The sequence below is a fragment of the Triticum aestivum genome, chromosome 7D (assembly GCF_018294505.1).
Source record: "Triticum aestivum cultivar Chinese Spring chromosome 7D, IWGSC CS RefSeq v2.1, whole genome shotgun sequence".
NCBI classification, from domain to species: domain Eukaryota; kingdom Viridiplantae; phylum Streptophyta; class Magnoliopsida; order Poales; family Poaceae; genus Triticum; species Triticum aestivum.
In genome coordinates this window covers 537,719,907-537,736,047 of record NC_057814.1, presented here as the reverse complement: position 1 = coordinate 537,736,047, position 16,141 = coordinate 537,719,907, and the positions used below count along the sequence as shown (strand labels likewise).

The following is a 16,141-nucleotide window of genomic DNA, read 5'->3' as shown; positions in this document are numbered from 1 at the left end:
TGTTTTGTCGGGAGACATATCCATATGCCTGTTGATGAAGTCAATCCCACATGCAACTACATTCTTCGACATTTTACCGAGTGGCCTCACAGACTCGGCAAGATCACCCAGGTCAACGTACGTCGCATCACATTGTATGATCTTGGTTCTGTCCAAACATGAGCTGTATGAAAATGATATAACATGAAAGAATAATATCTACTAAGTGAAAAAAAGAAATAAAACGTAAACGGAGCATATCTAGAAATATCAAAAGGATGAATAGTAAAAAGAGCAAAGCAAACGAGAGGTTTATGTGGGTGTGGTCATTACGCTTTCAGCTCCTTCATGTGATTATTGTTGGACCTCGCATTTCCAAAGCGCTTGACAATATCGTACAGCTGGTTCTGATCCTTTGTGGCCTTGACTTCCGGCTCATAATCATCCGCGGGTGGCGCGTGAACTACCCTACGCTGCCTCACAGAACCAGGGGTGGCACTTCTAATGGTATCCTCAGATACGGACTCAGCAGGCACGTTGGAACTTGATTGGCCCTGACCTCGTGAGGACCTCCTCTGCAATGCTGCCTCCTCAATCTTGCGGTAAGCTTCATCAAGTGACGGCGTAATCTCCTCAGGGGTGGCTGCACGGATCAAAAAAGTGGGTTAGGAATCCTTGGAAAACAAAACAAATCTAGTTTGAAATGAAGGTTGCAGAAATATGAGATGTAGGCACAGAAAGTAGGGAGTTGCCATGTGCAATGCGTTGTAGTTGCCATGTGACAACAACTACAGTTGCCATGATGTATCAACTGCAGTTGCCATGTGCTTGTAGAATGGAAAAATGGAGTATGGCAACAGGAAAAATGTAGGTGACAGCGTGCAAGCAAAGATGTATACACGAATATGATAAACGCATAAAGAAATGTACCTTGCACAACCGGCTCTGCGAACTTCATAGCCTTCTTGCCCTCGACCATTGGCTGCGCCATCATTGGGGCCATGCCTGCCGGGAAAGCAAAGGCAACTGGTGAAGGATCTTGCACCACTGGTTCATCTTGACTACGATCAATGCCAAGGCTACAACTCGGTGGGGTGAAGGCCATTGGGTGCCTCTCCTGCCTACTGCCAGACCGCGAACAACTTGCTGGGCAGAATCCAAGGGTGAAAGATCAACAAACATATCTGCATCGGCTGCTGCAGAGTCATCAGGCTTATTCGTAGGACGGGTCGTGCTGTCAGCGGTATCAGTCACAGCTTTCTTGACAATCTTCTTGTTTGGGCTGTAGGGGACACCGATGTTGACTGGGAGCTTAGAAGTGCGCAGATTTAAGCTGGGGTTATCCACTGCGGGTAAAGACGCAGTCTGCTCCGCACGTTCACCTCCGTCAGTCATGCCCGGCTTGCCACCTGGGTCGGTTGTACTCCGGTCTTCCGTTCTCTCCATAACATTGCTTCTGGCAGGTGGTGGGAATAGTGTGGACGTAGGCACATAACCAGAGTCATCTCTGCTGCTCCTAGCTACAGCAGGCGCGTTGGGTGTGTCTGCAAATTGCTTGCGGGGGCTACGACGCCTAGGTGGAAGACCAGCTCGCGCAACGGTCACCTTGGCAACCTCTGGAGCATCAGAAGCTGGAGTTGTTGTGCCAAGAGTCTCACCTATGGATGGCATATCATTATGAACTGTCGCCTCAGCCCCTTCTTTCGTGGACGAAGAAGTGCCACCACCCACGCGCTTGGAATCCGTGTCAGATGAGCGGGAATCTTCCTTGCTTAGGTTGATCTCGGGGGCGTCCACTTCAACACTTGCTGATCGGGTCGCATGGCTCACAGCAGCATCCTTCATTGCTAGCAGAGTGGGAAATATTTCAGCAGTCCTGGCAGATACCGACTCGTCACTCCTGGATGTACGGATGCCTGCTGTCGTAGCCTGCACATCTGCAACCGGCGGAGATGTTCGGCCGCTTGCATCAGAGCTAGTGGGAACAGTGGACGGTGCAGCAGCAGGTTTGTGCACTGGCGCCTCATGAACGTCTGAGTTGCCACCTGTCGACAGCTTTGAGTGTATGCGTTCGAGTGGGTCTCTGGGGTTCTGCTTCGTCACGCGTGTGGTAGTCTTCTTCAGCCTGAAAAAAAAACACGAACATTGTTAGATGAACAGATGATAGTTTCCATGTAGGTAGAATAAGAGTTGCCATGTGGACCAGTTAGCAGTTGCCATGCGTAACAAGCAGCAGTTGCCATGGAAGACATCTTAAAAAATGTAAGAAATGTGTGATGTGCCAGGAATGCCATTTCAAAACTAGGTGTGGATGAGTGCACAAAACAGATGGAAAAGCTGGTAGTTGCCATGTAGGTGGAATAAGAGTTGCCATTTTGCCTGGTTAGCAGTTGCCATGCAAAAACAGGCAGGAGTTGCCATGTAGTAAGAAGAAATAGAGCATGGGAGAAACAACAGTTGCGATGTGGGACTGATGGCAGTAGCCCATGTGGCAAGCTGAACAACTGCATTGAAAGGCAAAAATATAGCAATGTGGCAATGAAGAAAGAACATGGATAACCTACTTCTTGACTGTCTTCCTCAAATCTGGCAACACGACAGGATCACCGGTGTTAGACATTGACGTACGAGGAGATGACCTAGTGGAATGCGTGTCACCAGCAATAGGGGCACCCTTGTTCAATCGAGCAGAAACACGGGTTGGTGTTGGTGCTTGTTTCTTCGTAACTGCTCGTCCACCAGCTGTCGCCTCGCTGCACATATAAGAAAGAGGCAAAAAAAAGGTGCCAAGTGTCAGACACGAAAATCGTTGCCACGCTTAGCAAAAACAAATGGAAAAGGGGGTCAGTCTGTTCGAAAGGATAGACAAAACAAAACACTAAAAAAGAAGTCGAACCTCCTCCTAGCAGCTAAGGGATCGGTCCTAGGTCTCTTGACAGGAGAGCCCTGCCCAACCTCCTCTAGATCCCTCCCCCTCTTTGAGGGCGACACCCCCTTGCCTCTCGCAGCTGTGTATTCTTTGACTTTCTCCGGTGAGGGGACATCTGGTACACCCTTGCCCTTCTTACCACCTGCACGAACGTCGACATGTTCATCATCGTCGGTGTCATGTTGCACATTCTCCATGTCATCGTCGTCGTCCTTGTCGAGAGCAGCATCTCCATCTAGTTCATCTTGTGTGTCGGGAAGCTCCTGCGAGCTGTTGTAGTCGTACCGACCACGGCAACCAGTTGGCCGATGTGTCCGTTCTGCAACAAATGGAGTGAACTACCTTGCAACCGCGTCGCTGTTAGACCCATTAAGGGACGTCCAACCCTCAACCAACTTCCCGAGCAAGCTGGTCATTCCGGATGCAAACTGCCCAATTAGATGCTCAACAGGTGCCCTCGCCTGTGCACGAAACAAGAAGCAGCAGTAACCAACCGTATTAAAGTCACGTGCACAAGATCAAAATAAACCAAACACAACCTTAGATATATATATCCTTGATTACCTCAACAGGACAAGACGGAGCTGAGTGCACGTCCATCCACTTTCCAAAGTTTTGAGGCCCACCAAACACGTTGTAGTCTATAGCATGCTTGGCCATCAGCTGGAAAAAACCAAAAAAACAGCTAGCATGTAAAGAGAAAAAACAAATGAACACTAACTAACAGTTCATGTATTCCAAAATAAAAATAAAAAAAGAGGAAGAGGATAGAAGTTTCAAAATGGATGGCAGAGTTGCCATGTGGCGTCAGACATGGATACCATGCGTAGACAGCCATGGCTAACAAGGTAGTCATCTCTTGTTAGCCACAGACGGTTGCCGTATGGGGATTTTTTTCATATGTTATGCAGCGTCAAAATTAAAAGAATGTCGTGCAAAGAAAGAAGCCAGAACTAACCTGCAGTTTCCCGTATTTTGTATCAGTTATCTTGTCCGCGGCAAGCACAGCCTTGACATCATCGTAAGTCCACGCAGAAACAGCAAACTTGTGTGGAGGCGGCGGGCCTCCTATCCCAGTAAATTCCACAGTGGACAGATCAAGACAATCGACGTACATGAGCTGATGTACAACAATTTAAAAAGAAAAAATATCAGTTGCCATCATGGTATTTTGCAAAAAAAGAAGCTAATGTATGTTCCTTCAATCATCAAGTTGGAGGGCATGAAGAAGGAAAGAGTTGCCATGTATTTCTGTTAGTTGCCATCTATATGTGTTAGTTGTCATCTAGTTATGTTGGCAGTTGTCATCTAGTTATGTTGGTAGTTGCCATTCTAGTTATGTTGGCAGTTGCCATCTTGTTATGATGGTAGTTGCCACAATGTCACCATCATGGTTGCCATGCATGCTCAAGGAGCTAGGAGTGTTTGCAAAAGAGTAGTACAAAAATACCATTAAATGGAGTCGACAACCCTTCTGTTACATCTTGTTTGAGAATGCATCATGCAGGAAGTCCGCAATGAACTTACACCAATTCATGTTCTTCACTTCTTTCAGTTTTGCCTGCACGACACAAATTTCAGGACAAGAAGTTGCTGCATCAGAAATCGAAATGGGAAAACATCAAAAAACTGGCAGTGACTAGCTTACAGATGACATAGGAGTCAGAAGATTGAAGGAAAAAATGAAGGAGTAGAGATAGAGCATTCACCAGCATGGGGAAGCATTTGTTGCTTGGGCGAAGAGATGTGGTCGGCGCAAAAACAGCTGAGATCAGGTACGTGAGTAGCTTCATCTTAAAAACTTCGCCATGGGTTTTCATGCCCTCCAGCGAATTTGCCAGCACGGTCGTGTTCGGCATGGATGTCATCCCAGGAAACAAACGGGCAAACAACGTTTCCTCAATCGGATTATTGACCTCATACGGGACTTTGATTTCTCCACGGGGCACACCCAATGTGCAGAACACGGATTCCTCGTCTAACGGCAGTCTTCCACGTCCCGGAATCACAAATTCCCTGGAGGCGGGCTCGTAAATCTCACCAAGCCAGTCGCATACAGGGTTCACTAGATTCTTGCACCAAACATCCATCAGAGCCTGCATCCCCAACTCAGCAGCAGCTCCCTTCTGGTCGTCGGTGAATCCCTCGGTCAATATAGTCAGGCGTTCCTGTGAAGCCTTATTGCGATTACGTTTCTTCTTCTGCAAAACAGAGAAATGATCATTTGTTGCCATGTTTCACTATCATGAAGGTTTAGACCCTATCAGACGATTGCAAACTCAACATGACATTCAAAACATATGGGGAAAGTGGGCTGGGGGGTGGACAGTTACCTCATCGCCGTCTGTTGTCCGTCTAGTTGCGCGATTCTGCCGCGGTAACTCCATGAAATCATCATCGTCGTCTTGATGATCGCCGCGAGCCATTCTGCTGAGGTCAGAACAAAGCAAAATGTCAGGGTGAAAATGAAAGTATGAAGTAAGCAGTTGCCACCTAACAGAATGTACTTGCCACATGGGCTCAATTGAAAGTGGCAAAAAGTTTAGGCAATATCGTATGAACACCCACACCCCCTATGATTGTCCAACAATAAATGTGGCAACAAAACACATTGGCTTCATTTAAAAAATGTACAGATCATAAGGCACTTGAAAACAAAATGCTGAAGTTGCCATGTTAGCACAAGATAGTACGAAAGAAAGGCACAAATCTTCGGCTGCACAAACATATAATGTGGCAACTCACACTCTGTCCTCGTACAAAAAATGAGTTGTCATATATTCAAAGGCAAATGTACTAGATTGAAATTGTCATATGCTAAAATGCAAGACAATTCAGAAATTGTTGAAAACATCTACTGAACAACCTGTAATGTGGCAACTCACACACTGACCTCATATTAAAAATGAGTTGCCATGTAGTACGACCAAATATGTTCAGATATCACAAGTTTGCATGGCAAAACACAAAATTGAGTATATGGTATAGTGAATTTGCCACATTATCTTGCCTACATCATGGCAACAGCCATAGTGTGTTAACAGAAATGCTTGCCACATGGAAATCATAATTGTGGCAACTGACACATTTGATCAGGAAATTAGTTGTCATCCAGTGCACATAGTTGTCATATATTCAAAGGCAAATGTACTAGGTTGAAAATGCCATGGTAAAATAAAAAGACAATTCAAAAAGTGTTGAAAACATCTACTGAACAACCTGTAATGTGGCAACTCACACACTGACCTCATATTAAAAATGAGTTGCCATGTAATACGGTCAAATATGTTCAGATATCACAAGTCAGTATGGCAAAACACAAAATTGAGTCTATTGTACAGTGAATTTGCCACATTATCCTGCCTATATCATGGCAACAGCCTTAGTGTGTTAACAGAAATACTTGCCGCATGGAAATCATATTGTGTGGCAACTTACACATTTGATCAGGAAATTAGTTGCCATCCAGTGCACATAGTTGCTGAAACTGCCATGACTACCTATTTACTACACTTTATCATGCCTACAGCATGGCAACAGCCATAGTGTGTGCACAAAAAAAGTTGCCACATGGAAAACAAATTTGTGGCAACTGACACAGTTGATCAGGGAATTAGTTGCCATCCAGTGCAGATAGTTACTGAAACTATCATGTCTACCTTCATACTGCACTTTGAAATACAACTACCTAGATCTAGGGTTCATTGGCAACTATCATAACCTGAAATTCGTCAACAAAAAACTTTCTACACTGATCGCAAATAGCATTTCGAGACAAATACATAACTAATGGATAGAAAAACGCCGGCTCAATCCCAAGGCAGAACCAGGATGTGGCTGCGGGCAGGCCGAGCCACACCGGCATGACAGCCGCGGCGGCGGCGGCCAAACTGTGCAATGCCACCGAAAATGACCAGCACAGGACTCCGCTGCCGCCAGGAATGCCGGAGCATCGCGAATCCGCCTGAATCTCGATGAATCTCGAGCGGAACATTGACCACAGAGGAGAGGGGAGAAATGCAAGGAAGGAACGTGGCCGTGGGAAGGAGCATTACCTTCACTCTGTAGGCACTCCGGCGAATACGCTCCGGTCCGGCGAGTCCCACCGACGGGCGCGAATGCCGTCGACTCTTCCGCCTCTGCCGTCGCCTTCTCCTCTCGCCTTCTCTTCCAATCGAATGAACTGCGGGGTGGGTTGGGTGAGTAATGAAGTGGAGAGTAAATGGAACCGTGAGGGGAGGAGGGGCGAAGTGCGCGACGTGGTTGACGGCAACCGCGGTTCGGGCGTGGCGTGCGGGCGCAGAGCAATTCCACCGCACGCCTCCGAGTAGCAACCGTTGACCGGGGGGGCAACCGGCGTGTGGGCGAACACTCTCACACACCACACACGCGACTTGTCCTACGTGGCACACAAAATCAGCCAAAACGTGCCAAGATTTGTGCAGAAACTGTTGAACGGCGATGGAGGTGTGTGGTTGAGTTGGCTAACACCCACACGTGTGGGCGTTATCTTTTTCGTAAATCTTTCATTGTATGATAATTGGCAGAGAAAATGTTACAACATGTGCATCTGAGGAATGAAGTTTCAGAGCTGCCAAGAATTGTTTCTACTACATGAGTTAAGCATGGCCGCTCCGTGACAAGTTCAGGGATGTAGCAGAGAATTTAATTCAAATTGTGAACTTTCGTGGAGATAGACTATTTTTGTGATTAGTGTGACAATCTGCACCTGACAGGATGACGATGTCCATCATCAAGACTGACATCGGAAAACTTTGTTTTGATGGAGCTGATCAATCTACAAGGCGAGGGCAGGCCATCGTCGGCTCGCGGCTGATTTCCAATGGTCTGTCCCTTCTCCCTAGAAGAACATCATAGAAAGGCCCTCCACTCTTAACAAATCAGTACATACTTGCCCAATACTTTGTATGACAAGCTACATGTATCTGGCAAAATGGAGTACAAGATGTAAGATGCTCACCAAGAGTACACCATAGCGAGGTGCAAGGTTGCAATGTCAGCACATGATACCCTTTACGTCGTTTTCGGCGTAGCTCACACCCAATGCATACCAATCTTCATTTAGCTTCTTCGTGTTTAGTTTTTGTAGACCCTGAGTTAAGAGCTGGTGGTGGCAATCACACGTTTACCCGCCCTCAAACTTCAGAAAGATTTTGAAGTACTGAAAACCGGATTTCCGCAAATCCAGAGCATAGTCATGCTTAGGACATCGATGAGAGAAGCCAATGACATGGAATGTTGTAAGCTAGCTGAAGCCATGATGACCCCTTTCCCAGTGTCTACTATTCCCCCGCATCCTTCATACATATTTTTCAGTTTTCCTGTCATCTCTTCATTATTTGTGGACTGACACCTATTTGCTTAATCAGAACTCCAAAAAGTACGGTATTGTCAATGTGGGCGAATGATTTTTATGCAGCTTGATGGTCTGTTCCGCTGTAGATGGACCAATATATATATATTGCACGTATGGTTAGAGTTGTTGGGCTCTTCACTTGTATTTACATCGTTATTGAACTTCCTGCTTATAAATTGTGCACGGAAGATTTCCCTTTACTCGTGTTCCTGTTATAGGAGCGGTTGGTATAGTGGTGTCCACAACAGTAACAAAAACTCAAGCTGCTCCTTTGTGTGCCCAATTTATTAGGCGAGCTTTGCTACATCTACATCAAATCTCTTACGAATCTTACATACGAGCTCACGTGGTTGACTAAGCTCGCAGTCGGGAATGCATCCGCGAAACGGAGTTCCGTCGAGCAGTAACTGGTAGGATGGGTGGTTTCTCCAAGGTTATGCACCGATTTGTGTAAGTTTCCATCAGTTTTAGGACGGTTTCACACTTTTCTTTCTTCTTCTTTTTAATCTTTGTTATGTGTTTTCGTTTATGATTTTCATTGTTTTTTAGTTTTTTTCCTATACTTCTTCTTTTCATTTTTGTTCCTTTTCATTTTTCTTTGTTTCAAATACATGCCAACTTTCTTTAATACATGTCATACTTTTTTGTATGTACGCTGACTTTTTTTTAAATGCATGATGAACATTTTTTCAAATACATCTTTGAATATATATATATATGGAAAATCCATCCTACCACCCAGTGGTAGTTACCCCACATATCTTATATACTATCATATGATACTATATATATATACTATTTTATTATTTTAAATATGTTCATAAACTATATCTAAGATATTTCAAAGCAAGTTACATGAAAAAATTGCATATGAGTCCATAGTTTTTGTTATATTTATGAAATTCGTACATATTTGTACGTAAAAAGAGCATACTCAAAATATGGTACATACTATCTAAAAATTAATATATATACTATATAATCATTGATATAGTACATACTACACGTACATACTCTCGGTTTTAACAGATACTACATACAACATAGAAAACGCAAGTGGTGATAACTACCACTGCTTGTAGGAAACATACAATATATAAAAGACATGTTAAAAAATATACAATACATGTTTAAAAAAAATAGAATACATATGAATATTTTTTAATACATGTGAAACATTATTCAGATGCACCTTGGACATTTTTTAAATACCTAATGATTTATTTCTAATACACTTTGAACATTTTCCGAATACACGTTGTATATTTTTCATGTAAACTCGATCAGTTCTTTGATACAAGTTGAACATTTTGCCATACATGATCAACATTTCTTGGGAATGTCATGATCATAATTTTAGAAATCTGTAAATATTTTGAAATGTCACAACCATTTTTGGAATTGTGTGAACATTTTTCTAAACTTACATGAAAAAAAATTAAATGCATGAATATATATTTTGAAACGCATGAACATTTTTTTGAATAGCATGTTTTTTTGTCAAATGTAGGAATATTGTTTAAACCATGAGAACAAAAGGCTTAAATTTTCCAAATACTTTTACAATATCTGGTGAATATTTATTTATAACTAAAAAAGTAAATTAAAGAAATATAGCTACACTTTAGAGTATTTTCGAGAATATAAACATAAGTCTTTTTAGGGGTATATAAACATAATTTTTTAGGGGTATATAAACACAAACAAGAAAATGAAAATTCCTCTTGTGCGCCGGCCCACTACTCGCTGCCCTTGAGGCGAGCGGTTAGATGGCAGGGATCTTTGCTGCCTTTGAGGCGAGCGGTCCTGTTTTGTTTGTTCCACATGGTTTTATTTGGTTCTTTTTTTTTCTTGATTTTATTATTATTATTATTATTCTCATATTAGTTTTCTTTTTTCCCCTTCGGTTTTCTATGTTTCCTTCTCTGGTTTTGTAAGGTTTTCTTTATTTATTTCCCTTCTTTTCAATAACACATGTCTATATTTTTCATATGCATTGAACATTTTTCGTATACAGCAGGAATATTTTTTTGTCATAATTTCATATTTTTAAAATACATGATTACAATTCTTTTTTTGCAAAATATATGTTTTCATGTATACTTTCTTCATACACATTGTACATTTAATGTATACATCTAAGAATTTTTTTATATATGTTTACATATTTAAATACAGAATTTAATTTTTTCAAATAAATTTTTGAACATTTTTTCAAATACATGTCGAAACATTTCTCTGTATGGTATGAAACTTTTTTTAAACTATGCGGATATTTGTTTACATTGGATAAATATTTTTTTCCAACATGTCACAAACATTATATGTAAAATACGTGAACGTTTCTAAATGTAACGTACATGTTTTTCGAGCGGTACAATTCTTTAATTACACGGACATTTATTTACACCACTCAAAAACCAACATCTTGTTTAGATTGCATAGCTTTTTCTAAATGGCACGTGCACATGTTTTGAAATGTTGGTACGTTTTTTTGCATGGTAGGAACATTTTTCTAAAACTAGAGCGAACATTTCTTTCACACTGCATTTACATTTTTAAATGCACGATGAACACTTTGTTACATAAATTTACTAATTTATTATAACATGTGTATTTAGTACTGTCCCAAATATTAAAAAAAAAAGTAAAAAAAAAAAGTGTGACGTCAGCATGCCATCAACATAGTCGCTACCGACGACAAAGCCGTGCCCGAATACAACTGCCAGGGAAGAATGTTCTCGAAGACACGAGCCGCCTGGAACAAGTCCTCAATTCCAACAGGAACACGTCTTGTTACCGCCAATGTGCCGGTCTCTGTCCCCGACCTACCGTAGGTCGGCGCGGGAGCCGCTTCTATAAACCTAAGTTTTACCAATCTTCAAACCATCAAAACCAATAGCAATCAGGCCGCGCGCCGCTGCGTCATACGAACGTCTCGTCGCGCCGCGCAACCAGCACCATGGACGGCATCACCGCCACGTCGTGCCGCTGCAGCAGCGTGGTGTTCGTGGGCAACATCCCGTACCAGGCGAGCGAGAAGGAGCTCCGGGACGCGTGCGAGGAGATCGGCCCCGTGGCGTCCCTCCGCGTGGCCACCGACAAAGACAACGGCAGGCCCCGCGGCTTCGCCTTCTGCGAGTACCTCGACGACGAGACGGCCCGCAGCGCCTGCCGCAACCTGCACGGCCACCCCCTCCACGGCCGCGCGCTCCGCGTCGGCATCGCCGCACCGGAGCAGCAGCAGCAGCAAGGGCGCCGGCGCGTCGGCGACGACGACCCGGACCTGCCCGTGGGCGTGGAGGGCGCCACGCACGCCGCGTCGCAGGTGTCCGGGACGCCCAGCGCCGCCGTGACGAGGTACCTGGCGGGGTTGAGCCGGCGCCAGCTGCGGGAGCTCCTGGACTCCGTGGCGATGGAGCCCGCGGAGTCCGTGGAGCGGGCGAAGCGAGAGTTCAGGGGTCTCGCGACGTTAATCGAGCAGGCGGGGATACTGCTCGACATGGCGGCCGCAAGTGACGCCGGTGCCGCTGGTAAGCGCCCCGGCAGTCTGCCGGAGTCGGGGCAGGGTGCACCGCCGAAGGTGAGAAAGTTGGACGATGGCACGTCAGTTCCTTGGACCGTCGCAGGCGTTGTTGCATGCCGCTGATGGGTCAACTGTTTTATTTGTTTTCTAGGTAACTTCTAATTTTTCATCAAGTGTATGTAGTATACACATAAATTTAGAACTCTAGAGAATAACAAAAGCATCACATGGTATAACTAACGACTCACTGCCGATATTGGGCAGTATGTCAAACACTTGGCAAAGACACGGAGTGCACAGGAAAACACGCTCTGCAACCGGCTGGTACTTGGCAAAGCCTTGCCTTTGTCGAGCGAAACTACTGAGCACACGACACTAGTGTGCACGACGCGTGCACGATGGCACATCTACCGCTGAGTTGCCATGCATGAACCTGCATGGACGGCTTGATAGCCCCATCGTCTACACATCGTTCACACTGTGTCGTGTGCATCGAGTGCAGATAGAAAACACTCGGCAAAGAATTGGGCGCCCGGCAAAATCTGTGATATGTGCCCCTTCTTGCCGCGGTTGACAGAAGAGTGGCAGCGTGGCCTCATTTGTGGAAATGCATGTCAGACCGCCGAAGGTGAGCATGTTGGACGATGGCATGTCAGTCCTTGGATAGTTCCAGGCGCTGTCTTTGCCGTTGATGTTTGTTTTGAAGTAACTTTAATTTAATTTTCAAGTATAGTATAAACAGAAATTTAGAACTCAACTAAAAGATCAACATAACTATGAAAAGAAACATAACTCTAGGGAATAAGGGCAACTCCAACGTAGATAATCAAATCGCCCTCAAACATCTAGATTGGATGGTTCGGACAGATTTTGTCATCCAATGGCAGTCATCAAAATTGTTCAATTGGTCTAGATGTCCAAAATCCCAGAAACGGAACCAAGCTTAGGGGTCAGGCTCCGACACCAAAATACCCCACATGGAGCTCTTCCCCCCTCCCCCCTACTCCGTACCTCTGCATGTACTCTGTATCTGCACCCATGGAGACCGTGGTCGCCGCTGAACCACCTTGGCCATCGTCTAGGCCTTGTCGGACCTCCGTCGCTCCAGCCAAACGCTTGACCACCTTGGCAAGCGCCACCGTTCCACCCCGGATCCCGCGGCGCCCGGGTACCATCAGCTCCTATCACCGCTATGGTTGCGTACTCCGCGAAGGAGGATGAATTGTTGTGTGATGCATGGTTGGCCAAAAGTGTGCAGTTTCAAGGCATGAAGGATACACGTCACTCATCAAGCTCGTAAGTTTATCTTCTTGTTGCTCAACATTGTTGGTGCTTTCATTGATTTGCTCAGTGTTGCAACTTGTTGATCACGTCATTGTCTAAACCAGAAGCGTGTGCACGTTGTACGAAACAACATAGAGCAAGCCCTTAATAATGATGCATTATTGGATGAAGCTCGATAGGCATAACAACTAGATCAACCAATGACTTAGAAGAAGTTCATTAAACTCGAGGATAGGAAGCTTGACATGAAGGTCGCTTTTGGGATCAACAAAATTTTAAAAACATGTTGAACAGCTTTCAAGTAGTACATTTGGATTTAAATGTATGGTTAAATTGCCATTGATCCAAATACATTTGTCAAAGTGACTAGAGGCTGACTATTGGTTTAGTTTTATTCCATCTTTTAGGGAAAGGGGCCGACATTTGGTGCCTGCGTTTAGATGGACTCCGCCCTCACTGCCAAAATCGGCCAGTTTGTCGATTTCTCATACCTTTGCCGAGTGTTTTATCTTGAACAGTCAATAAAAAAGCCCATAAAATGAGTGCAAGGAAAAAAACACGGTAAACGGTTGACACATGCCAAAGCCTTGCCTTTGTCAGGTCTAGGTGAGGAAAAACTCAGAAAAGAATTGGGCGCCCGGCAAAATCTGTGATGATATGTGCTCCTCATCGCCGCGGTTGATGTGTGTGTGTGTGGGGGGGGGGGGGGGGGGGGGGGGGGGCAGCGCGTCCTCATTGTCGAGTGGAAGTGTGAAAACACTTGGCAAAGGCTGGGCTGGTTAGTTAGTAATGCTCATGCTTGCCAGGTGTCTGATATACAACAAACATTTTTTATTTTCATTCTTTTTTATTTGTTTCTTTCCTTTGTTATCTTTTATTTCTTTTCTTTGCTTTTCTTCTCTTTGCCCCTCTCGTTGCAGCCCCCATCCTATATATTTTTTGTTTTTTTTCCACCCTCTATTTCCTGCAAGTTTCTCCCTCTCAAAGTTTTCCCTCCACCTCTCTCCCACCCTTTTCTCCAGCCATCCTCATCATATAAAAGGCCCCCACTCGTATGTTGTGTTGTGTCATTGCGATAGTGTTTCTCCTGCCTTTTCTTCCAGGCATGTATGTTAATTCTTTTATTTGAGTTTTTACTCCTTCAATGTCTCATTAGATAAAGATGGTAAAGGTAAAGAAAGAAAGAAAAAGTACAAAGCGCTCTCTGGACTGGACTCTGGGTGAGGTAAAGGTAACCAGCATGGAGCACCGTTTGATTTGGTTTCCTCTGCTCACAAGACCCACCCCTCGGCACAAGTATTCGGGCCCAGCTCCCCGCCACCTCGCCCCGCCGTGCGCTCCACTCTCCTAGCTGAGCCACCCCTCCCAGTCTCCATTCGCCGTCGGGGAGAGATCCGCGGAGCAGCTGAGCCAGCCATGGCCTGCTGGGAGCGCGACTGGTGGCAGAAGCGCCACTGCGAGTGCACCTGGACCAAGGCTGCCCTCTGGTTGGCGTTCCTGCTCCTCACCGGGGGCCTCATCGCCCCCTTCGCCGTCGTCAAGCCGCCGACTGCCACCGCCGGCTACGCCTTCCTCACGCGCTTCGAGCTCTCCCCGTCCCCGAACTCCACGGCGAAGCCGCCGCCGCTCCAGCTCCTGTCGTACAACGCCACGGTGCACATTGCCCTGCGCAACCCCAACCTGTACCGGGGCATCAGCTACCTCGCCCTCGCGGCCTTCTCCTTCAACGGCACCCGCTTCGACGACGAGTCCAGTGCCGCGGGGGTGGTGGACCTCTACCTCGACGCACAGGAGGAGAAAACGGTGCGCCTCGAGGTCGGCGGGGTCGACCGCAAGCTGCCGGCAGCCGGTGCGGCGGAGTTCGCCAGGCAGAAGGAGGCCGGCTGGTTCGAGGTGGAGGTGCGGCTGGACGCGGTGGTGCAGTACGACATGGCCCGCAAGACGTGGTGTCCCCTGGATATCATCTGCCCGCTCCGGCTGCAGCTCGTCGACTCGGACGTCGCCGCCATCGCCTTCAACAAGACCAAGTGCACCATCCTCAGGGTCAAGATCTCCGGCTGCTAGCCCGCCCGCCATTGCCACCAGTTGATTTGGTTTGGTTTGGTTTGGTTTCATTTCCGCCTGTAAAGATCGATTCTTGCTCGGTGTTCTTCATCGGTACTACTGTACCCGGTAGGGCGAGGTCAGGCGCCCGCCCCACCTTGATTTAGCGCAAGATTTTATATACAGGTACATTGTCTCGTTGTGTACACACGCCTCCGGAGCACGGCAGAAAAGAAAAAGGAGGACATGGTCGTGGGGCTTGGGTTCAGCCCGGCACAACTCAGAAAAGAAAGGCCCAAACACAGCGGCATCCACCGATCCACACAAACTAACTCCTCTGCACAAACGCACCATGCGCTCCAATCCTCCAACACGAGCGTCGCCGGCCGCCTCCCTAATCGGCTGCTCATGTGCCGCCGCCTGTCGCCGTCCTGGCCTCCCCACTCCCCTGGTCTTGTCCCCGTCCCCGCCATCCTTCGCGAGCGCAGCCCACTGCTGGCTGCGAGAGAACGTCCCGGCCGCATGCTGCTGCTGCCTCCGTTCACAGCAGGGCAGCCGCGCCGGCTGTCTCGTCGCTTGAAAAATTTCGTTCATGCTTGGTAATTTTCTTATAACGTATCACAGCTTGGCTATTTTATTAGATGAGGCCACGAGGAGATATTAGAACGGGTGCTTGGCTCTAGGTTTTGGATGAAGTATATAACCAGCTTATGCAGGAATTTATTTGCTTATCTGACAATGAACTGAAATTTTCATGATCGGAAAATGTCTCACAACTCCCCGTGCATTGAACTTAAATTTAACTGAAAAAATGGTTGTCGGTCATGTGAGCAGCAGCGGCATTGCCGGTGGCCGGTGTTGGGTGGCGTGTTGCCGCGACGGTTATTAGTGAAAGGTCCGCCCCACCTTCAATTTTTTTCGTCCTCCGCCACTGGATACTAGCTAGTGCAGAACAAGCATCAATATCTCTTCTAGTGTCACCCAAAGAACAAATTTCCCCTGC

The 16,141-nt window shown here is 46.1% G+C and overlaps 2 protein-coding genes across 2 annotated transcripts; both read left to right on the top strand.

Moving 5' to 3' along the window:
- The first annotated feature begins 11,155 nt into the window (after positions 1–11,155).
- Positions 11,156–13,729, top strand: LOC123168994 (cleavage stimulating factor 64-like). The gene has a single exon (XM_044586854.1). It carries the CDS (start codon positions 11,248–11,250, stop codon positions 11,932–11,934), a length of 687 nt encoding a protein of 228 aa, XP_044442789.1. The 5' UTR covers positions 11,156–11,247; the 3' UTR covers positions 11,935–13,729.
- A 102-nt stretch (positions 13,730–13,831) lies between these two features.
- Positions 13,832–15,440, top strand: LOC123168663 (uncharacterized). The gene has a single exon (XM_044586533.1). It carries the CDS (start codon positions 14,512–14,514, stop codon positions 15,157–15,159), a length of 648 nt encoding a protein of 215 aa, XP_044442468.1. The 5' UTR covers positions 13,832–14,511; the 3' UTR covers positions 15,160–15,440.
- Positions 15,441–16,141: the final 701 nt, after the last annotated feature.